Source organism: Babylonia areolata, chromosome 30 (genome assembly GCF_041734735.1).
Source record: "Babylonia areolata isolate BAREFJ2019XMU chromosome 30, ASM4173473v1, whole genome shotgun sequence".
NCBI classification, from domain to species: Eukaryota; Metazoa; Mollusca; class Gastropoda; order Neogastropoda; family Buccinidae; genus Babylonia; species Babylonia areolata.
Genome location: NC_134905.1, coordinates 12,155,846 through 12,180,787, shown reverse-complemented (window position 1 = coordinate 12,180,787; position 24,942 = coordinate 12,155,846). Strand labels below are relative to the sequence as shown.

General features: G+C 39.9%; 1 protein-coding gene across 2 annotated transcripts; it reads right to left on the bottom strand.

The window, feature by feature from the left end:
* Positions 1 to 24,921, bottom strand: LOC143275688 (mannose-6-phosphate isomerase-like). Of its 2 annotated transcripts, none has more exons than XM_076579981.1 (8): positions 24,893 to 24,921; positions 22,428 to 22,555; positions 21,425 to 21,625; positions 18,738 to 18,879; positions 15,305 to 15,490; positions 12,704 to 12,877; positions 9,345 to 9,553; positions 1 to 7,277 (listed from the first exon to the last, which is right to left on the bottom strand). In XM_076579981.1, the coding sequence occupies exons 1-8, from the start codon at positions 24,909 to 24,911 to the stop codon at positions 7,056 to 7,058; spliced, it is 1,281 nt and encodes a 426-aa protein (XP_076436096.1). In that variant the 5' UTR covers positions 24,912 to 24,921; the 3' UTR covers positions 1 to 7,055. The 2 variants fall into 2 exon arrangements, with proteins under 2 accessions (XP_076436096.1, XP_076436097.1); XM_076579982.1 differs by lacking the exon at positions 24,893 to 24,921 and adding an exon at positions 24,683 to 24,849.
* Positions 24,922 to 24,942: the final 21 nt, after the last annotated feature.

Sequence of the window (24,942 nt, the reverse complement as noted above, 5' to 3'; positions counted from 1 at the left end):
TGCATTTCCTCTCTGTCATTTGATTGTTTGACCTATTGTCACATATTTTCATCAAAACTTGCACGGTGTTCTAATTACCCATTTTGCAGAGCTAAACCTCTCATGGTTACACACATTTGAAAACCTCCAACTCAGTCATAAAAAAGATTGTTTTACATTTCCATTACCCACAGGCACCAGTACCTAGAAATTAGGAAGAAAATGGGAATGATTTAAGGAAAAAAACACTGCTTCATATCAGTTTACTATCTGTACCAAGGATTATATATCAAATTCAGAATAGCATACCAAGAACCCAGGGGTATATATAATCACCATCTGTCACTATTTGTCCGTAGATACAACCAAAACTCTGTTTTGCTTTCTTGTTCTCTCCAAGCATGATTTTGGCAATGCCCTCCTCACTGGCACCCCCAAAGTATATCTGCTTCACAAGCTCCAAAAGATTCAGAACAATGCAGAGAGACTCATTCTGAAATTCCCCAAATATTAACATACCACACCTCTTCTGAAATCCTTGCAATGGCCCCCTACTCAGTCCAGGATTTTGTACAAATCAGCTACTCATCTCTCTGGCACTGGCCCTGAATATCTCTCTGATATTCTTTGTCAATACAACCCATCTCAAAATCTCTGTTCTTCCACCAATTATTGGATTGTTTGTGTTCCATATGTCACAACATGTTCCTTCTGTCAATAACTGTTGTCAAGAAAAACATATCTCATAACTTCCAGATACATACATATATCCTTTAATAAAGTTTTGTAGTAACAGGGTATTAATCATAAACTGCAGATTGAAACAGGAAGAAGAGAGGGCGAAAAGAGAGAAAACATAATTTGGAAGGAGCGTAATATGGGAACTGTTGGGGATGAATCTCATTTTGTTTTAGAATGTTCTAAAAATATTGTAATTTGAAATGAATTTATACCAAGTAAATATCAGTCGCATTTGTCAATGTCCGGTTTATGCAATTTATGCTATTTATGTTGGGAAGAAAACACAAGTAAATTCATAAAACTTGTCAATATGTTAAAGTTTCATTTGCTTTGTTGCAAATCATTATCATTAGCATATGTGTGTGCATGCACACGTGGGCACAGATGTATGTGTTTGTGTGTTTTGCTTGTTTCAGTGACACTGTTGGACTGAAGTTGTGATTCAATGAGTAAAAGTATTAAATTTCTTTAAATCTTTCCTTTCAGGGTCCAACCATCTGGAATAGCCTTCCATAGAACATTTGACACTCCACTTCCACAGCCACTTTAAAATCTTCTCTGAAGACCCACCTACATAACATTTGACACTCCACTCCCAAAGACACTTTAAAATCTTCTCTGAAGACCCACCTACATAACATTTGACACTCCACTCCCAAAGACACTTTAAAATCTTCTCTGAAGACCCACCTACATAACATGTAGCAATATCTTTGCCCACCATGGTTTGAAAGTGTGTCCTATCTATGCTGTGTGTGAATCAGAATCAGAATCAGAATCATATCTGATTGTCAGTTAACTAAACCTTAACAAGGTTTATAAGACACACATGCACAATCACACATACCACACACATAAAATCAAGTTAACAATAGATAAAAACAATATAGCACTCATCTCTGTGAGATGACATTGTTGGCAGCAATGATAAACAAATTTTCCAAATATTCCTACAAGTTTGTCTTCCAGTATAAGCTGACTGGGTTTAGTAGTAGATGGAAGGTATTTTTACTCAATTTTATGCATGAATTCTTCTCTAATTTCTTTGTACAGTTTGCAATTATCTAAGAAATGATATTCATCTTCAATTGTTTGAAATTGTAGGCATAGCCTCATTTATTTGGGATGTAAAAATATCTACCATTTCCACTGTGAGATCATGACAGGATATTCTTAACCAGGTTTGCACAATGGCTGGTTTTTTTTTTTATATCATGATTAAGATATCCCTCAAGCAAATAAGGTTTGGTTCTGTATTTGTCAGGTTTTTTTTATTTTTATTTTTTATCATAATCATAATTTTGAATTATTTTCAGATTTGTTTTTCTTCCAAAATAAAACATAATTGAATTCTAGGTCATTCATGATAATGTGACTAAGACTGTGAACATTCAATGTGGATTGATTATTCCAAACATGTCCTAAACAAAGATGTAATATCATTCTGACAAAGTTAGTCCATGTTCGCTGTTTTATCTAGTGTGTAAACATATAACATACAAGTTTCACCTCACCTCACCTCAGGCCCATAACTACAGAGTAGTCGTTGGGGGAAACCTGAGGACTGCAGACGCAACCTCCGTTCTCCATCTGTCTCTGTCAGTAGCTGCCGGCAGCAACTCACGCGTATGCCAGTTCTTCCGCTGTCTTCCTATTCTTCTCCCGCCCTCGATGGTGCCTTGCATGATTGTTTTGGACAGTCTGGTGTGTCAAGTGTTGTGCCCAAACCATATCAGCTTGCGTCTCTTCACAGTTGAAAGGAGAGGTTCCTGAGGTCCAGCAACGTTCTTAATTCTGGTCCATACATATTCATTGGTCCTGTGCTTGATCAAGGAAATTTGAAGGATCTTCCTCAGGCATTTGTTCTCAAAGGCTTGGATCTTCCTTTCACAGTTTCGGCTGTCAGTGTCCATGCCTCGTAACCATACAGTACAATGGAGACCACCAGGGCTTTGTAGAGTTTGAATTTTGTGGAGAATCGGATGTTACTTTTCCACACTTTGTTCAGTTTGGACATGGCTGCGGTGGCTGTGCCAATACAAATTCTTATTTCTGTTTGCAGCTTCCATCCTTTGTCAGGGTTGCTCCTAGATATTTGAAGTTTCCAAAATCTTCCAGTTGTTCTCCGATCATGAAAATAGTGGCATGGTCCATGTTCACGCTGTTTACCATGGTTTTGGATTTCTCTGTGCTGACCTCCATTCCGTAAGCACCTGCTCTATCAACAAGTCTGTTGGTAAGTTCCTGCAGTTCTTCATTCTTTCCCCCCATCAGATCTATATCATCAGCAAACCAGAGGTTGCATATTCGTCTGCCACCAATGGAGATAGGTCTCATGGTTTTCCAGTGCCTCCTGCATTATCCTTTCCAAGAATAGATTAAACAACACAGGAGAGAGGATACAGCCTTTTCTGACACTGATGGTCGTTCTGAAAAACTCCCCTAATTGGTTGTTGAGGAGCACTGCACTGTTGGAGTTCTTGTATAGTGCCTCTATCATGCTCACAATGCCTTCGTTGATTCCATATCCCCTCAGCACATGCCATAGTCCCTCACGCCAAACCCTGTCAAACGCTTTCTTGAAGTCAATAAAGTTGTGGAACAAGTCACGTTGGTGTTGAAGGTGCTTCTCAATGAGTATTCTGCAATTGAATATTTGCTCAATGGTGCTTCTTCCCTTTCTGAAACCAACTTGTTCTTCGGTGAGTACTTCTTCACCTCTTGACTTAAGTCTGTTGAGGAGGATTCGTAGCATGATCTTGCTTGGGTGACTAATAAGACTAATGATCCTATAGTTCTGGCACTGTCTCAGGTTGCCCTTCTTTGGCAGAGGAATCACCAGTGATTGTGTCCAGTGTTCTGGCCATCTCTTCTCGTCAAGTATTTTCTGGCATACTGCTTGAAGGACTGCAACATACGCCTCACCGCCTTGCCGCAACATGTCTGCTGGGATATTGTCCACACCCGGTGAAGCTTCGTATTGCGTTTCTGACCTCCTCCTTCAGTATGGGTGACACTAGTTGTCACGTTCAGCTGATAGAGTGTCGTTTTCCAATATGGAGCTGTCTGGGTGGAGCTGGTGGTTATACAGGCCAGTGCAGTATTCTGTCCACCTTTCCAGGACGTCTTCACGGTCTGAAAGGAGTTTGCCTTCTTTGTCCTCTATTATGGCAGTTTAACATACAATTTTTCTCATGATTGTGTAATAAGTAGCCAAAATTTTTAGGATTTGACTGATCACTTTTAAAGAAAAGGGATATTTTCCTACTTCACCAAGTACTGCAAAATTTGTGGCTGTTTTGTGAAATCCCAATATTTGTTTAAAAAAGCTCATATGTACATGACAATAGTTAAGCCGTTTTTGAAAGGTAAAATTATCATCTGCTTTTTGCGAGTGGAGAACCATACTTCTGCACCATAAGTTAGGATAGGTGAAACAAGACTATAAAATAATTTTGAAATTATATGGATGTTTCTTTTCATTCTTGAAATTTCTCTCAAGACTATGAGATGTTTTATTTCCTTATTTTGCCAGGTGTATTTAACATTTTCTAAATTTCCTGATTTATGGAATATCATTCTTAAGTATTTGTACTGTTCAGTTGTTTCTACAACTTCTGTTCCACATTTGAAATATGTTTGAACTCTTGGTTCTGATTTTGAAAATATGACTACTTTTGTTTTGTCTCCATTGACTTGAGTACCCCACTGTTAAAAATATAAGTTTAATTGGTTCAGTTTAAGCTACAGGCCATGTTCAGTTTTGGAAAGCCATCAGCATATACAAGACATGTGTCTGGGCTGAAAAAAGGTCCCTTTTTATAAATTTCACTGGGCATTACTGCAAGAGAATAGGATGTGAAGTCCAGCTATCAGGCAATATGCATTCAATACATGATAAATAAATATGTAACATAACACTAAACAGCATAATGAAAACACTGTACAGAAACAAAAGATGTTCCATGCTAAATTTTATAGACAAAAACATAACCTCAAATGGGAAGAGAAATAGAATTCAACACAAAAATATATACACAGGTTCTAGACCAACAGCTAATCATTATTCCACTTATGAGGTGTTCATTTGAAAGGAAACATAAACTTTATGCATGAGACCTTATTCAACAAGTAATTCAAAGAAGTAAAACAAATTTATCACGAATTTCCTTTACACGCATTTTTGTTCTCACTCTCGCACGCACGCATACACACACATTCCTGCACGCATATTCAACAAACAACACTCAACAATGAAAAGAGTATATCTGGAAAGTACAACAGTCTTGCATTTATACCATGGAATCTGAGATTATTTGGACAAGGATAAGCTTGGAAGGTTTAAAACATTAGGTAAAAAGGTTAAAGGTCCCAAAGCCTTTATGGCCACCAGGGCAGTGAATCAATATCCAGTGTGTCTGGGGCTCGACACAGGAAGGCAGGGCCCAATCCATTCCTTCCACCGTTTTAACCTTCCCTGACTGGTCAGGAACCCATTCACGCTTGGCTGGACTGAGGAAAATCAGAGTAAACTGCCCTTCCAAAGACAGAACACCATGCTGAAAAGTGGCCTTGAACCCTAATCAGAGGTGAACATTGAATCGTAAATCCAATGCCTACCTGATTCTACCACAGTGCATCTCTACCACCAGCTGCTATCACAAAGTTCACATACAATAACTTCTAAGGCACCAGTTTCACATGTTTTATTTCCCTCACATCATGTGCAGTACCATAATACAGAATGCAATATACAAATGTCAAAGCAAATATGGAGAATTAAATTGTTGAACTGATTATCAGATAAAACCTGAGATAACACGGATTTTGTTTTTCTTGCTGTCATGCAACCCTGATCTCAGCTGCAGGGGTTTAAATCTAACACATACAAGATCACAAAAGCATACACATACAAATTCACACACACACACGCACACAGGGTTTAGGTTTCGTGTCAGTCACTGGTCACTGACGCATACAATTTTGAGATGACCCACTGAGGTGGCAGCTGGTCCTTCACTTCTTATTCTTCAGCAAAAGCAGTCATGACTGTAGTTTCAAACTTTGAAAAACAGAAATTTAATTATCACCGTTACCGCTCTGCAGTTCAACATCAAGTAGATGAACTTTGTGAAAAAAGAATCAAAACTTATATCAAGCTGGGAAATGAATCAAGGTATGTTTACATAAAAGCATCATCACTTGGGTATTGTGAACTGTGGTGGAGAACAGGGTCAACTTTGCTTTTTACTTTCCCACCAGTCTCCTTGATTCAAATTCAATACGGCTTTGATACATGTAGAACATTTTGCCGTAAGAAATCATCATCCACATAGTGGAGCATGCCACTGAAAGGAGCTGCCTAATGTTGAGAAAGACAGAATGAGTGTTCAGAATATTTGCAATCTCTTACATTCTGCAAATGTGTAGAGAGTATGAATTGGAGAAATTTCTTCAGCGTTTGTGAGCTACTTGCACATTTACTTTGTTAATGTTATGCAAGAGTGTGGCGCTTTCAAGTAAAACCTAGATTCAATCAAGTTATGTACAAGTGCACTTTTATGATCATTTCTAGTTCAACATTTGAACAGCAAAACTTCGCTTTCAGTGTACCTTTGTGCTTCCATAACCTACTTACAACATTATATTCAAAGTGCATTTGATCTTTTTCCTGTATATACAAATGAACAGAATTAAACACGTTCACACACACACACACATATATATATATTTGGGGATGTGTGATGGCACAATGAGTGACAGGAATAAGATGTTGTTTTTCCTGACTCATTAATTTTAAAAATGACGCAATGATTTTGTGGTGGACCAGTCAAATGACCCATGGTGTCCTGAACCAAACCTAAACTCTGGTGTGTGTGTGTGTGTTGTGTGTGTGTGTGTGTTCATGTGTGTGTGTGTGTGTGTGTGTGTGTGCGCGCATGCGTGCGTGTGTGCAAAGAAAAAATGCATCAATAAATAATGCATGAAGAGAAAGACAAAACAAAATTTCAAAAACAAAGCATAAAAACAAACAAAAAGCAACCCAGAAATATAACACAGAAAAGAGAAAAGGAAAATTTAAGATATTAAGAAGAAAATTATCGTATATGAATAAAATCTGAAAAAAGATACCCAAGAAAACAGCCCCCTCTCCCCAGCCCCCGCAAAAAAAAAAAAAAAAAAAAAAAGAAAGAAGAAGAAGAGTGCATTACATGCGCATCCCAACACACACAAAAATGCGAGGTGTCCTCCACAGAAGTGGCAGCGACTGACATGACCCCTCAACTGCTACCACTTCTCACTCCACTCTCCCCCTCCCACCCAACATCCCCTTCTCACGGGAGTCCTGCATAGGCCTGGAAAAGAAGCATGTCCCCATCACCAGTCACCATCACCCCCACCTCCTGCTTGGCAGCTATGAAGAAGACGGATCCACGCCTCAGGGCAAGAGGTGCCTTCAGTGTCGCATTGCTGGCCTGTCCCTGACCCCGGATCACAATGCAGATGCTGGCACTCTCAAAGGCATTCAGTTTGAACTCCTTCACCCCCTGTGGTACCTGTGGTCCAACAAGAGGTGCTCACCTTTCAATTGCCACAACCTTTTGAAACCATGTCTAAATGTGGTAAAATAGTGTGTGTGTGTGTGTGTGTTTCCACGCTTGTGTGACAAATATGTGTGTGCTCCTCACCTTGACATTCATTCAAACTTCCTAATAAATGCAATTAATCAGAGACAGCAGATATACATATACTGTACTTTACTGACTACAAGGCACTTCAGATTATATGGTGCACCTCCAGAAAATAAATTTAAAATTATGATTTTCATAATTCATAAGATGAAGCATGGAATTAAACACATGTCAGAATGATAAAAAAAAGAAAAGAAAAGAGAAAACATAAAAAATCAAAGAAACAAAGTGAACTTAAACTCATAAAGAATCCTGATAAGTCACTCACAAACATATTGAATAAGCATGCATGGACACATCCTTTCATACACAAACACTTTCATCCACCATCCTGACGGCATTATCAGAACTCTCTTCAAATACTGTCATCTGCTCACATGTCTGCTGTCGACCTCTACCTTGTTGAAAGTATTCATGATCTTTGTAATGGAAACTTGCTGCCAGACTTTGAACAAATCTGCTCCCCCCCCCCCACCTCCAAAAAAAGAAGTTAAAGATCCCATAGCCTTTTACAGTCACAGGCACAGTGAATTCATATTCCACTGTGTCAAGGGTTCAGCATATGAAGGCAGGGCCCAATCTTCTCCTTTTGCTGTTTTAACCGTCATATTGAAGTCTGGTACCTATTCACATCTGGGTGGAGTGAGGAAAATCAGATTAAAATGCCTTTCCCACCATGCCAAAACAGGGCCTTATCACTGGATCAGAAAGCTCAATGTCTAACAGTTTCAACCATGGTGTCTTTTCGGGCACATGGGTTGAAGTTGAGAAGAAAAGAACAGTATCGCATTAACCCCTAGGCTGCCTATATGATGAGATAACTTGTCATCGCAAGCATGTACGCTTTGCTGCCACAATGATGAGGTAACTCGTCATCGAAATATATTCTGATGCTTCCCTGGTTTGCACTGAGTTCGTTGACAAAAATACTGGTAGCTCTAGCTTGGGGAATCTTTCTAGATTCTATTCATATCTAGAAACCCCATCTACATCATGAGGCAGTCCTTTATTTGAACATTTTGGTTGGGTTACTGCCGCAGTGTTTGCTCCTCTCCTCGCTTGTCCAACAAAATGTCGGACACCATGCTCATGACATGCGATCGTGGTGCACTAAATCAACCAAGATTGCTTTCTTTAGCTGATGCTCAGAAAGAATTGAAGTGTAAATTCAAAGAAGACAATCATGAACTTTTATCGGACGATCTGATAGAAAATAAAGGGAGCAATGAAGAGACTGGCCAAGATATGACTATCAGTGAGTGATGCCAGCTGTACAGCTGTAGCAGAGGACAGAAAGTGACCAAATTATTATCAGGACACAGTGTGAGTAATTTTCTTGGCACTCTGCCAACGTGGTCTGATGAGAACTGGATAAGTGACCATGTGAGAGGGGTGAAGAGGAGGGGTTGGAGACTGAGGGGGTGTGGCCTCACATCCATGTTATCACTTGGAGAAGTCACAATGCATTGTGTATCTGTCTGTTTTTTTTTTGTTGTTGTTGTTTTTTATATTGTGGTTGTTCTAGTATAATTTGTGTGTGCAGGTATTATCCATTTGTCCAGAAAATATGATATTTTAGTGCAAATTACCTAACTAATCTTTGTAATGAACAAGTTGAAAACATGACAAAAAGTAAAACACGGATTTCAAAACAACAGCATGTCACTGAAAATACATAAAATTGGAAAACATCATGTGTTTTGTATTCTTTATTCATTTACCTTTCAGAAAATATATACTTTTATGGGTCTTTCTACAATAACAAAGAGCACAGAATTAAAAAAAAAAAATATATACCCGTTTTTTCAGAAAAAACCCTGGCAAATATATTTCACTTAAATCTCTTATTTCCCTGGCAGCGAAAGGGTTAAAATACAGTGCACATCAAGTACATAATTTTTCCCCATCCCTTCTCTTCCTGACTTCTCTCACCTCAAACTTGGTCACACCAAAGTCTGGCACAGGGGGACGGAAGATGGTGGTGCTGATATGGTCCGTGGTTTGAATACCGCTGAACTTGGTGGTGCTGGCAGGACGACCCGAGTAGTCCAGCATCTCAACCAGCGTGTGTTTGTCAATGAACTTGGGGGTCAACCCTGCTCGTACCACGTTGTCCGAACACGCCATGCACTCCATGCAGTCTGGGGGAGAGATCCTCACATGTCATGTGATGGATAAAAATCATAATTCATCATTTTAATACAGCACATAATGCCTAAAACAACAATGCCCTTCACACTCTTGAATCACACAATTCATGCACTATACATTAACACCACACACACTGGTAAACACTAAAAGAGCCATCAACACACACACACACAGTCTATAACAAAGCTAAGGGAATGCTTGGCAAAATATATCTTCCACACACACACATAACATAGCAAAGGCAGTGCTTGGCAAAATAAATATATGTTCACTTGGCAAAATAAATACATGTTTACTACACACACACATTCACAAACACACACCTAAGGGAATGCTTGGCAAAAAATATATATGTTTACTAACACCCCCCCCCCCCCTCCTACCCCTCCACACACACACCTAAGGGAATGCTTGGTAACATACATTATGTCATTTACATATATGCAGCCTGTTACAGAGCTAAAAGAATGGTTAGCAAAATATAAGTGTCTTCCACACACACATACCGACATAGCCTGTAACACAGCAAAGGGAACACTTGCCACAAAGTCTTTGTGTACAAGCTGTCAAAAAATATTCGTAAAAGTGATACTGATATGAGCAGCAATAAGTCTAATAAAACATACACATGTTATAGATTTTGTTTTTTTGTTGTTGTTTTCTGTGTGTATGCCTGTATGTCGTTTTCCTGAATCTGATTTTTGTGTGAATGTTCTTTTTAGTGTTTTTAACAAATCATTTTATCACCATCTTTTTTTCCATTTTACTTTTACGTATGTACCGTAAAATTCGGTCAATGACCCGCGACTTTTTCTCCCATCTTCAACCTCTGCGGCTTATACAATGATGCGGCTTATCTGAGGATTTTAACGATCCTGGGAGTGTCACGTTCTTGTCTATTCTTAGCTGCCCTTCAACTCACCAAAGTCATGATTTTTGTTCATGAATTTCTGGATAAGCTTCTGGTTAGTGTGCTAACTGTTCACGTTTTAAAAATCAAATGCGCACACATTAAAGTCTTCAGATCAGCGTTCAGTTCTACTCTGCTCAAGCGCACACCCTCATCATACATACATGTTTTTTGAGGTTTGACATTATCCCTCCTTATTTATAACAATAGTAATAATGGTTATCTACATAGCACACTATCCAGAAACCTGCTTGAGGTGCTTTTCAAAACATTTTTTTTTACATAACACATTACATCGATGTTATGCACACACCAAAATGTGACTAACAATCTACACACACACAAACACACACACAATGCATACATGCAATATAGCAACTGCCATCCACACACAAGCACACACAGGTACACACGCATACACAGATGGACAGCCACACAGACACATGTACGCACGCACACACACACACGCACTCATGCTACCAAACATACAAACACACACTAATACACATGCAAGTGTATGTGTACATAAATATGTATATAAACATAGTTAAGCACACCACACACAAAGAAGTGAACCTGCCACGTCCAACCTTTTCGCTGAGGGAAGAGGTGTGTTTTGAGACCAGATTTGAAAGAGGTGAAGTCAGAATGATGGAGGTCATCAGGGGGCTTTTTTCATGTCTTTAGCAATTGTAAATAAAATGATCTGTGTCTATAGGTCTTACTTCTGACGTGAGGTATCCTGAGAAGTCGAGTATTTGAGGAAGAACAGAGCTAGCGAGACTGATTATAGATATGGAGGAGACACTCTGGCACATATCCTGTTGACTATAGAAAACGTGATGGTGGATAGCTTATAGTGTAATCAATCAGAAACAGGCAACCAGTGGAAAGACTGAAGGAGAGGAGAAACATGGTCAAATATAGAAGCTCTGCAAATGAGTGGTAGCGTTCGTTGAAATTTAACTAATATTTGGGACGGCCAGAGAAAAGAGAATTGCAGTAATCCAATCGTGAGAGAACAAAAGCACAAAAAAGTGTTTTGCTTGCATCAGTAGAGAGATAGTGGTGGATAGAATGCAGTTTCTGATAAAACACAGTTTCAGACAGGCAAATTTACATATATTGAAAATGTGCTGTTGGAAGAAAAGAAACTGGTCTATGATTACGCCAAGACTGCAAACAGAAGAAGAAATTGAAACAGGTGTACTATTAATCAGAACAGAGTCAGGAAAGGTAGGATGTTGATGATTTATGTCTAAACTGCTAATATGTCTCAATGATACAGTCTGTCAGTGTGTTTTTCTATCCCTTTCCTGAGCTATGTCATTAATATGCTTGGATATATGTATTCATAGGAAACATTAACATTGTTCTCCATTCCATAATTCCATGCAAATATTTAAAATACACAACAGGAAAAAAGTCAAAACAGGCAAAGAGAAGAAAAAAAAAAGTTCAAATGATTGGTTCTTTTCTATCTTATTTACTGATTCATGTATCTGTTTATCTATGTATTTGTCTGTGAGTGATAATTATGCATTTGTGTATGTAATGTTATACTGTAATGTCTTTGGTATGAGAATTAAAAGAAATAGATAAATAGAAATAGATATAAACATAAAAGAGAAACTGAATGGACCATATTGTAGTTTCTGCTGGCTGAACCTGTCAAACACGATCTCTGCAGATATGGAGAATGCGGATACATGTTGCGGCGTGCTTGAGGCAATGGCAACATCTCCTTTACAATGGACTTGAAAGAATTTTTAAATGCCCGAGATATACCAAAATAACATGATTTGAATGGCGTTATCACCTCAAATACTGTAACTGATTTATCACACTTAAGGAAAAAAAAAGTTTAAATATCAATTTTTGGAAGTCATTTATAGACGCAAATTAGCGCTGTGAGTAAGACTGTTTTCTGTCATCCGAGCATGCTTTGTTTGAATCTGCTTTTATGGCCCCACCCATCCCACCCTTTTTGTTTTACCTGATGCTCTGTGATATCAAACACAGAATACATTTTAATGATTTATTATTATTTCTAAAGAAATATTATTTATATCTTTTATCAGTCTTTTTTTCAGTGTGTATCACAAGCGAGTCTTGAAGGCCTTGCCTCTCTTGTCAGGGACAACCCTGTGTTGTTGGCTTGGCAATAAGCAACAAAGATACATATTCACATTCATACATTGGTGGTATGACTGTCTTCGTGACAACTCACCCCCACTGAGGTAGGCATGGGGCAGGTTGGCCTCCAGGAACATGGCCTCCCCAGGGTCCAGATGCACCAGGTTCAGGAAATAGACGCAGAAGGCCCCAGGGTCTCCTGGGAACTCCGAGTGAAGCTTTAGGATTGTCTCCCCTTCAACAGCCTTCAGGTCCTGTTTCTCCTTCTCTGTACACACAGCACTGGTCAAGTGAGATTTCTAATAATAATCATAATAATTACAGTGCCTGTTTTAATAATTCTGATGACCTCTTAGCTGAAAATATTTTCTATAACGCGTAGTAATGAACTGAAAGGAATGGATGAACAAAGACGTACCGGTATATCACACTGCAGATTTAGTTGGTGAAACACGAGCATTCATTTTCTATCAAGATTTCAAGAGTAAATTTAATATCAAAACATGATTATTGCAATTCTCAGGTTGTGTACAAGCTGTCAAAAAGTTCATTCATGAAAATAGAAAAGACCTGGGTAACGAGTCAAATAAAACACAAAAAGCTCTTAACATAATCCTGAGTGTAGGAAACAGTTCAAAACTTTATCATGACACCTTTACTGCATATTAACAACCAAATTGCTGTAAAAATGGAACTACCAATCTAAACTGGAAAAAAAATTTGAGACCATACAAGACAAAAAAGAAACTAAACTGAAATGGTTTCAAATCAGAACAGTTCATAGAATACTGGTAACAAATATCATTCTTGAATAAATGAATATTGCTGAAAACTACAAATGTACATTTTGTAAAACCAAAAAGGAGACAATATAATCAGCAACTTGTTTATCACATGGAATATAACCTCTGCTTTCTGGAAAGATGTAGAACATTTCTCAAGTGACATTGATCTGCACTACTACATTGAACTTGATAATGATACTATCAAAAGAATTTATATTATTCTGCACGAACTGTAAGTTAAAAAGAGGTGCAGCTCTCATCTACATTACAATCTCTGCAAAGTCCTTCTTGTACAAATACAAAGTTGAAAAAAACTTATCCCCTATTTCCTGGAAGGAAGTTTTATATATTGTCCCCTACTAACTCGTTATGTTACTAAGCAGTTTGAATTCTGACTTGTGATTTTTGGCAATTTTATTTCTTACCCATACAAATGAGTCATCTGTGGCGAAAGTCAGGGGAGTAAACTGGCAGTACTAAGTGAATTAAGACAGGTGTTAGTTTGCTGAATGGAAGAAATGGATATGAATTGAAACAGCAGAAATCTCTCATGGAAAAACAAGTTGGAATAAATGTAGTGAGCACCATCCATAATCTATATCTGGATCTGAAAAATTGAAATCAATACTTGAAAGCTTGTCAAGAACATGTCACACTGGTCCCTTTGTAGTAACCTCATACAGGTGATGAACTGAAACAAGTCTGTCTGATATACCACCATCCTGCCAGCCTCTGTTTTTCTACCACTGGTGTTACTGAGGTTGTGGCCTGGGTATGTATGGTTGGGCCTGGGTGTTTGTGAGACTGCAAATTGTTGCATGTGTGTGACTTATCTGTAGATGTGTGTGCGCATGCATGCATTCACTAGCATGACTGTGTGAGTATGCTTATGAGTGTGGGTGTGTGCAGGTTTGCTGAGCAAGACCTGTTTTTGTTCTTAATTTATTTTAATAATTTGCCTAAAATATATCTTTCAATATATCATGTCCACCTTGCTGTGTTTACTTTCTTCAATTATTCATTTCATTCTATGCTAATGTTCATACAAACCTAGGGCAGACTCAAGGCCTGACCAGCGCACTAGTTTTATGCGTAGGTCAGGCATTCGCTCCTAAAAAAAAAAAAAAAAATTAATAAGCAGATGTAGTGTCTTACAAGTTACATGGATCATCCCACATGCTTTGACATCTTGCAACAGGTAGTAACTGAGAAACCACCAAAATGAAAAGCTTACCATGAACTCATGCATACACATTCACAACCAAATCAGGGTGAATAAATACTCACTTTGTTCACACATCTGAATATATAAAAAGTACAGTTGAAAATGCCCCCTTTGCTGCTCCATTGTGCCAAGTCAGCCTGGAAGTGTGATTTTTTATTTCCTCCAGGAAAACCATACAATATGAACAAAACAACGAGAAGGTATTTCAGTTGTAACACCATATTTCAGCTGGACTGCACACAGTCTGTATCAACACAAACACACATCCACCTCCTTATAACAGTCTGGCCTCAGGATCTGGCCATGTTAACCCCTCAGTCAAACTTCCTCAACCGTCCTCCATCTGCCTCTCACAGCACTATGTTATAATTGTATAAACATATCTGCCTCTTCCTATCTCTGTGACAACTTTCACCGCAACAGCCCATCTTGCTCAATACAATCAGCTTCAGATCCATTCTGTTTCTGTGTTCCCAGATTCAAACACTCCACAATCGGTTGCTGCTCTTTATCTGTCTCTGTACCTTCCACTTGCAAAAAGCTCGCTCTTTCACTTCCTCAAACCTCTCCACTTGACTCTTTCAAATCTGGCCTTTGAACTCGCCTCTTTCCAAAAACAGACCCCCTTCTCCAACCTCTTTCTTTCATAGTCTGTCCCCCAGATCTGGGAATGTCAAGTACTCACGCATGACCAGAATGCGCTTGACCAGTTTGTCCAGTTCCTGCATGACGGTGTCCCTGTGGGTCTCCAGCAGCCCCTGGAAGCAGTCCTTCATGGCCTCTCTCTTCAGCTCACTGTCCACCACGCAGCTGGCCCCCACCAGTTTCATTGCATGCTTGCTGCCCACCGCTGCTGTCAGTTCTGGGATGTCTGCCCACAAACAAGAGTGTGGTGGTGTGGCACAACAGTCTTATACCGTTTTGGTCCTTTACAGCCATCGTGGCAGTGAATTCATGTTCACTGTGTCTAGGACTCAGCATATGAAAGTGGGCCCCAATCCTCTCCTGCTGTTTTAACCTTCCCCGACTGAAGTCAGGTACCCATTCACACCTGGGTATATGAGGAAAATCGGTGTAAAATGCCTTTTGCAAGGACATAGCACCATGCCGAAATGGGGCTTTGAACCCAAATTACTGGTGAAAACTGGTTCAGAAGTCCAACACATCCCCTCTGAAAACAGAGTATGATTGCCTAGATGGCAGGGCTAAAACAGTCATACACGTAAAAGCCTACTTGTTCATACAAGTGAACGTGGTAGTCGCAGCTCTCAAATGAAGAAGAAGTCCAGCGCCACAATGCTTCCCAACTGTTTTGTACTGGGATGTTTTGTTTTGCACTGTGTCCAGAACTGACAAACAAGGCATAAACGTAACACACTTATAAGACTGACAAACTGAAGTTAATCAACTGATGAAAAAAAACAAAACCAACCCCAGAATATTTAGTAATAATATCAGAAAAAGATCAGTCACAGATGCCATTCCAGCCTCTAGTCTATGACAGTATGGGAAACATGTAACATTTTAACTCTACCCCAGGTTTCTGACATAAGAACACTGCCGATGTCTGTTGATCTGTAACTAATTGAACACAACCATGCCAGCTCTATACACAAATAAATATCTGACACTAGAGACCATGAAAACTTTGGTACATGCCTTTGTACTGTCTAAACTGTACACCTATAACTTGCTCCAGGTTGGATGTCCCAAACACACTCCCGACAGATTTCAAAGGGCACACAACTCTGCTGCCAGGCCTGGGTCCACATGGCAAAAACAAGATAATGTCACTCTACTCCTTTATTCATTGCAGTGGCTCCTTGTTTGCTCCAGAATTGAACACAAATTTCTGACTACACTGGCATATCTGATGCATTTGTAGGGTATGCTGAAAAGAACAGAAAAAGACTGTATTCATTATTCTATGTAAAAGACAGCATTCAAACCCCAAAAGGACTTGGGGATGTTGGAAGGGGTTGAATGGCGAGGCTGGGGTGATGAGGTGGGGCTGGGGGCAGGTTAAGTTGTTCAGGGCCCGTATGCACGTCGATCCGGATAGAGGGCTATCCGCAAATAGCGCCTATTCGGGTGGATAGGCCGCAGATTTTGGTATGTACGTCAGAACGCATAAGCTATCCGACTGGGCTAAACGCGGATAAAGTTATCGGTGCGTCGGGGGTCAGATAGCGAGCCTAAACGCGGATAAATATGGCGGCATTGATGTTTTTCCAAGTGAGACAGCGACGGCAATTGCGAAGAAACCGCATCTTTCGTGACAGAAAGAACCCGTTTGACCTGTACGATGACCATGACCTGTTCCGAAAGTTCAGGTTTAGGCGGCAACATATTTGGGAGCTGACAAACGAGGTGGAACAGCCACTCCGCACGCCTTTACCTTCTCGGCTATCTTTTTCCATGTATCTGTCTTCTGAGGGTTGGTTACACTCGGATTCAAACTGCTGAATAACAGCACACGTTCCACCTGCATCTCTTCCAGAAATACTAGAATTTCATCAGCACTGAAATTTGGCTTCCTAGTGCGCTTTGAATTCTCCATGGCAAGTAATACAAACAATAAAAACTGGGACTGACGAAAACCGACGAAGCACGTACCAGCGGTAGTTCCACGAGGGAGGGTATGTCTAAACCGAAAGCAATGCCTACTGCACCGCGGTTTTCCAAAGAATCTATAAATAGCGCGCCGTGTCCTGCCCCGTAAACGCGGAGAGCTATTCAATCGCGAATAGGGCGACGTACATACCAAAACCGGAGAGGGGCTAATCGCGTTTAAGCTCCGAATAGCTAACCGCGTTTAAGCCCTAAACGCGAATAAGCTAATCGGGTTTGACGTGCATATGGGCCCAGATCTTTATTCTTCTCTATTTTTCTTACAACTACTTTGTTTTCATGATTTGTTATTGACCAGCAAGGAGAGCTTATACTGTAAGGGGCCATACTATATAAATCCTCTATATCATTAATATCAAACAGGCCACACAGCAGCAAAGACAGAAGAAATGTGCAAACACAAATTAGCTTTTATCCAAGACTGGCATAGCCTCTTGAATCCTGAATAAGCTACACAGAACACGTGGACAATACAGAACAAATACATGGTTGCCTCGGTAGTTTATCCACTGGAAATTATTACAAATAATGAGGCCAGGAAACGATATGATTTACAAATAGTAAAGGGTGGTAACTCTCTCCATTACACAAGGTACACAACTTCAAGTCAGTGATGCTTACGCTACCGATTCAGCTAGCACACAGGTACATAAAAGGTACATTGGAACAAACCCAGACACTTCCTCTTGAATAAAAGCTAATTTGTGTTTGCACATTTCTTCTGTCTTTGCTGCTGTGTGCACATGTCAAATGATTGGTATAAGGACAGGCCCGGCGCTTCATTTTTTGAGGAAGTGTCTGGGTTTGTTCCAATGTACCTTTTATGTACCTGTGTGCTAGCTGAATCGGTTGCGTAAGCATCACTGACTTGAAGTTGTGTACCTTGTGTAATGGAGACAGTTACCACCCTTTACTATTTGTAAATCATATCGTTTCCTGGCTCATTATTTGTATAATTTCCAGTGGATAAACTACCGGGGCAACCATGTATTTGTTCTGTATTGTCCACGTGTTCTGTGTAGCTTATTCAGGATTCAAGAGGCTATGCCAGTCTTGAATAAAAGCTAATTTGTGTTTGCACATTTCTTCTGTCTTTGCTGCTATGTGCACATGTCAAATGATTGGTATAAGGACAGGCCCGGCGCTTCCTTTTCTTGAGGAAGTGTCTGGGTTTGTTCCAATGTACCTTTCATGTACCTGTGTGCTAGCTGAATCGGTAGCGTAAGCATCACTGACTTGAAGTTGTGTACCTTGTGTAATGGAGAGAGTTACCACCCTTTACTATTTGTAAATCAAACAGGGCATTAAAAAAAAAAAAAGTCACACAAAATAGACATACAAGACACTAACAAACAGGGGATACATGCTGTGTACTTAAAAGAAACTGTCTAACACTACAGATTTACAACACACTGACAAAGAAGGCACCAAACTCAGCTACTGATGACACAGCAAGCTAAAAATCAAAACAAAAAACAAGCTCTTACCCTTAAAAAAATCAACCACCTCTTCTATGGGTCGGAACCCACAGAGCCCAATGAAAGGGGTAAGTGCGATGGCCATCTCTGGTTTATGGTTTGGATCTTTGTAAATTTCTGGTTGTTCTTGGTGCAGTTTTTCAGCATGCACCTGACATTCACAACATCCAAAGAATTATTCCAAAAATGCCTCAAAGTCATGTCATCCAGTTTCACACACAGCATCCAAAGAATTATTTTTAACATGCTTCTTGAGTATCCAGTTCCACTGACTCACTCCAGACAAGGGCCCTGATCGAGGACCTACTATTTACAACTGTTTTAGACAAAGCCCGATGGGGGGTTAAGATAGTTTTGAATTTTTGGAGTGGCACCTACTTTTCAGAATGATGTTATCAGCTGAGAATATCTTAACTGACATTTCCACTCTCCATAACAACCAATAAATGCAGAGTGTGTTGCTGTGCTCGTGAACAGGAGAGTTATTTTCAAGGTGACTGGTTCTCATGAATAGTGTGGGTCAAGAATGGCATCTCACCCAATTTCTTCTCTGTCATAAGGCCATGGCATATAAACAGAATGGACCAAACCATCCTGAAGCTCAATGCGTGATAGCTTCAAGAAACCATGCCATGCGCGCAGCAGCCATTGTACCCCACAACTTCAACGAGTGAGAAAGTGAAAGAGAGAACATGCCAAGTTGTGCTGCCATTAACTGCTCTAAAAAAACCTTCTAAGGCAGAAGAAAAGAAAGGAACAACATTTCATTTAATCTTCTGTACCCATTCATGTGTGTGTGTGTGTGTGTGTGTGTGTGTGCTCTCAATGGTAACTATGCAGAAAGACTAGTGTACTTCTTATATATTTTAAAGATATTTTAGCACATTCTCTATGTATCGTATGATGTTGTTATTTTGATGTGCAGTCCAACCCAGTCTTCCTCTGTCTCCTTTCTGCCCTGTGAATTTGTCTCTGTTTCTGTCTGTCTTTCAATCTCTCTCTCCCTTTCTCCTTCTCTTTCTTTCTATATATATATCTATCTATATGAAGCTGAATTCTTAATTTTATTGAAGTGTTTGAATTTTTCATGGAATGTGTGTGTGTGTGTGTGTGTGTGTGTGTGTGTTGGAACATAAGTAAACATTTATGTGGATTTATTCTATGCTTTTTATGTTTATCTGTGTTTATGTTTACTATTGTGTAATTACTCGGATGTACAATCCACACCCCTCCTCTCCCTCTTTCTATGTCTGTCTCTCTACTTCCTCTCTCTGTCTCTCTCTCGGTCTGTTCAGTTCAAATTTGGGGGTGTTTTGGGTGTTTGTGTAAGTGGGATGGCGAATTTTTATTTCGAATATATGTTGAAATTTGAGTTTATGTGTGTGTGTGTGTGTGTGTGTGTGTGTGTGTGTGTGTGTAAAACATCAAGCTGCCGCAGAAAGAAGTGACACTACCATGGACAAAGAGATAGGGATGGTCATAAACCGTCTTCAGCGGCCTTTTACAAGGTGGTCCATCCTTTGTTTTCACCTCTGCACATAGGAGGGAAGAACACACACACACACACACACACACACACACAGAGGTAGAGGCAGCTTCAATGCTGTCATGATCGAAGAGATAAGGGAAGTCATAAACGGGCACACACACATGCACACACACAGAGGCAGAGGCGGCTTCGACATACCCCCCACCCTCCCCCAAACCCCACACACAGAGGCGGCTTTGACACTGCCATGATGAAAGATGAGAAAAAGGAAGTCGTGAACAGGCCTGTTACATGGTGGACAGCCCTTTGTTAACTTCAGCTTGTGGAACACACACATGAAACACACACACACATACACACATTTACTGCATTGTTAGCATGCACCTTCCTGGAGGAAAGGCATGGTGGCTGCATGGCGTCAGCTGCATGGTCTTCGGTTTGGTCCATCTATTTATAGGTTCGTGCAAAAGGCAGACAACAAGCAGACGAAGTGGCCCTATCGGGGCTATACAACAGTGCTTTCCTGGATATGTTTACAAGTCATCAATGTGTGCAAATTTTGAACAAAAAACATGGCTACTTTCATCATCTCACTCTATGATAGCATAAGAAGGGAGGAAGTTTTATATTTTGTCCCCAACTAACTTGTTAGATTACTGATCAGTCTGGAAGTTTTCAGTTATCAAATTCTAACATTTGTTTTTTGGCAATTTGTTTTTCTTACTCACACAAATAGGTCAGCTAATTGGCAGTATTGAGTTCATTCTAAACATAAATAGTTGTAATATGGAAGAGTGCAAGTACATTACATTTATAGATGAGAGAATGTCACAGAGAGAAACAGAGAGAGCAAAACAGACAGGCACACAGAAACACAGAAAAACACAAATCCTGTCTAGACACAATGTATGTACCTGCATATTTTAGCTGACCACACTACCCAAAAAGAAATCTTCCACAACAGGAGGTTAAACAGTTTGCATCTTTTTTTCTTTTTCATAATACTGATTTTTTTAAAACATTCCTGTACCTTATTCGTACCACATGTTTTGTTAAAAGTGGTTGGAACCACAAGGTAAGCTTTTCAGAAATGCTTATTATATGATTAAATGATCATCACTAAGAACAAAAACAACTAAACAAGTTCTGTAACTTTTGCTCCTTATATAAACACAACACACATTTTTTCAACTGCTTCCACACTCACCTTGTTGGGGTGAGCCTGTATGGACAGTGAAGTCCTCACTGACAGCACCTTGAAGAGGAACGGCAGGGAGTCCTTAAAATACTCCCTGACCTCTGACCCCAGACTGTTGGGGTTCTGCTGCACCCAGTCCAGCAGAGGCATCTCTGGAAGCCCTGGGCGTACAGCATGGGATGGGCAGTTGGTGTGTGTACCCATCCACAGCTGTACAGAGGGAAGTGAGTGGTTAGGGTTGTGTGCATGCATATGTGCATGTGAGCATGTGTGTGTGTGCACACGTGTGCAAGTACGTGTGCATGTATGATGTATCAATGCACATACACATGATGGGGCCCTTTGACAGACAGAGGATAGTGAAGAGATTGAGACAAGACTCAAACACTTAATCACTCAATCATAATGATTTTAGGCACTGTCGAGTCTTTCAATCTGTCCCAGTAGCAACAATATTAGTAACAATATAGTAATAAGAAAAATATATAACAAAACAGTAATCAAATATGAGAAAATATTAATAATGATAATAATATTAACAAGAGAGAGAAAGGGTAAAGATGAAGAGTAAGGGAGGGTGGTAGAAGACAGAGCAGGAGGGAGAAGGAGACAGAACTGAATAGAATTTGTTCAGTTTACTTTAACCTCTTGATAAAGCTGGTGAGAATTTTCACCAATGAACGGCTGTTGCTTGAGGTGAGATTGAGCTTACAGGTTAGGATGACAGTCACAATATCTTTATCTGGTGTTATGGGGTAAAGGCCTAAGCCCCATTTGAAAGGGTGTGAACAAATAAACAACCAAAGTTCTCTGCTAATCATCATAACAGACAAAGATGGTGAGAGACAGATGGAGAGGGAGGGAGATAAACTTGATGAAAGAAAGAGAGACAGTGAGAGAGCCAAAGGAATTTGTCATGAATTGGAAACCGACATACCTCCCAACCCCCTTTCCCACCCAAAAAGTACAGAAAAAGTGTAAGACAAACAGAATGTCGGAGAAGCCCACACACCTCTGCATATTTCTGGGAGTCATCCACCTTGAAGGTGGGGTCAGCGCCAGCCTTCAGTGCAGCCACCTCACTGTCTTTCCCCAGCTTGCCCCACTCATACTGCTGCACACTGCACCGCAGTTCAAACACTGCACACACAGTGTGTTCACCACATGTCAACTGTCAGTTACACCATCTTCTTGGTAATAAACTGTATCCAACATTGTTGTCTATCAGCTTCTCAGTCTCCTTTGGTGTGGACTCACATAATTATGGCTATGGAGTCCCAGTCTGAATCTGCATTGGCATCTGCTGTGAGGGCAGGGAAACTTTGGCTCCCCAACTTAGCCATCATTGTCATCAGTTGGTGGTTTAGTAAGTGGTGTCCAGAGCATTTTGAATCATAACAAGGCACAACTGAACACCATCAAAGCAACTCAGCAGAAGTGCAGGGTTTCGACTGGTGTGTTGCCTTTTGCCAATATAATATTGATTGTTCCCTATGGATTGTCAGTGGTGAGACTGCCACACATGAAAATCATGAACTGGATTAAGAAACTGATGACACCAATCGGAAGAATAGCTGTACTGAAATCTTTGATCCTATCTAAAATTATACAGCTGTGGTTACTTTTGCCAAATCCACCAGAAATTTCAATAAATAACTTGAAGAAACTAATGTTCTAGATTTATTTGGAATCAAAATCAAGATTGTATAACTAGTAAAACGATCATAAAAAGTATTACGGAGGTCTTGGTATGTTTGACTTAAAAACACTTATAAACAGATTAAAACTTAGTTGGATTAGAAAGCTAGGAAAACCATTTATAAATGGAAAACACAATTTCGGTTTTTGTTGATGTTTTTTGCTGCCCCATCATCTGCACTATTTCAGTCGCATTGCTCCCATGCCGCTCATTCTGAGTACCCATACACAGCCAAACCTGGGTTCGTCTATCGCAGTCCCAGAGCCGGCAGTCCATAGGGAACCATTGATGTTAGGTCACTAGGAGGCCACACATCAGAGGAGACCCTGCACTGCTGCTGATGAGTCACTATGGTGGTGTTCGGTAGTGTCTTGTTCTGATTTAACATATTAGGACACCACCTACTAAGCCCCCTATTGATGACAATAATGGTGTAGTCGCGGAGCTAGACTGAGTGTGCATCCTTCCCAGAGTGGAAATCGCCACTATATCCCTCCAGTAACAGCCCCCCATGAATCTACCGACACCAAAGACACTGACAGGACTCACCCCAAGCATGGAAGTGGAGGGGTATTGAAACTGAGGTCACCATGAGAACAGGGCATGAAAGTCAACATAATTTGGGGCTTTCTAAAGTTTTATATTGATGAAGAAGAAAGAGGTCATGATGATGATGATAATGACAATGCTGCTATGGAGGTCCATGTAGGTTTAAAATATTCCAACATTCTGTCACACACATTTCACTACTCAAACACATAAACTATAAAGGAGTGGTTATATCATCATCACTCTCTTTCAATGTTCAGCAACACATTTTCAACAACAAAACCTTGGCAAGCAGTTAAGAAGTGTACAGCACACTATTTAGTACACTAATGTTGATTAAAACAATGTTTTATTTAGAAATTTTACAATACAAACACATCAATTTTACAGGATAAGGAAACCTATAAAATCCTGTCTAACATATAATATATATTCCTGATAAGTGACGGCTGTGTGCACAAATAAATTAATACATGGAGTATGATTTATAACCAACAACTAATGTTGGTCCAGTAAACACACACTCCTACAATACCTCCAACAGCTTGCACAACTGGCTGGCACACGTCCTTTGCCACCTAAGATATGATTGATCCTTTAATAGCTGTACAACAGCTTGGGGATTGATCATGCATGAGTTGGTTTCAGGAATTTGTTTAGGATTTTAAACTGGGAAGCATGGACTGATATGATTCAATGCTGGAAAGTGCAGTCAATGATTTTCTTTATGCTACTGTTTACTGTGGTGATGATACAGTTAACACATTTGATACATTAAATCAATAGATCTTCTGCTCCTTATTTTTCTGTCCTTTCTCATCTGTGTGTGTGTGTGTGTGTGACACACACACACGACTTAATCTCAATGTCAAGCAACAACCACACACACAGCATAGATCAACCACGTCATGTTCATCAGCAAGTTAATAGTTAATGTTGGCAGTGCTATGTAAAATACAAAACAAAACAAAATTAATAACAACAACAAGAAGAACAAAAAACAACAAAAACCCACACACATTGAACACCGGTACCCGCAAACAGCAGACGAACTTTGTTTGTCCTTTGATCCTCGACTTTCTTGCGCTTTTTATAGTCAATAAATACGCAGCCGAATAAAATGCTGAACGAGCAAATAATTTCTTATCCAAATTTGTTTGTAGTGTTGCGTAAACAGAACATGTGTCCGAATATGTCCACCGTGCACTAAAATATTTTGGCAACTTTACCTTGAGGATCGTCTGCCATGCTGTACGTGTAAATCGCCACTGGTGTTTCG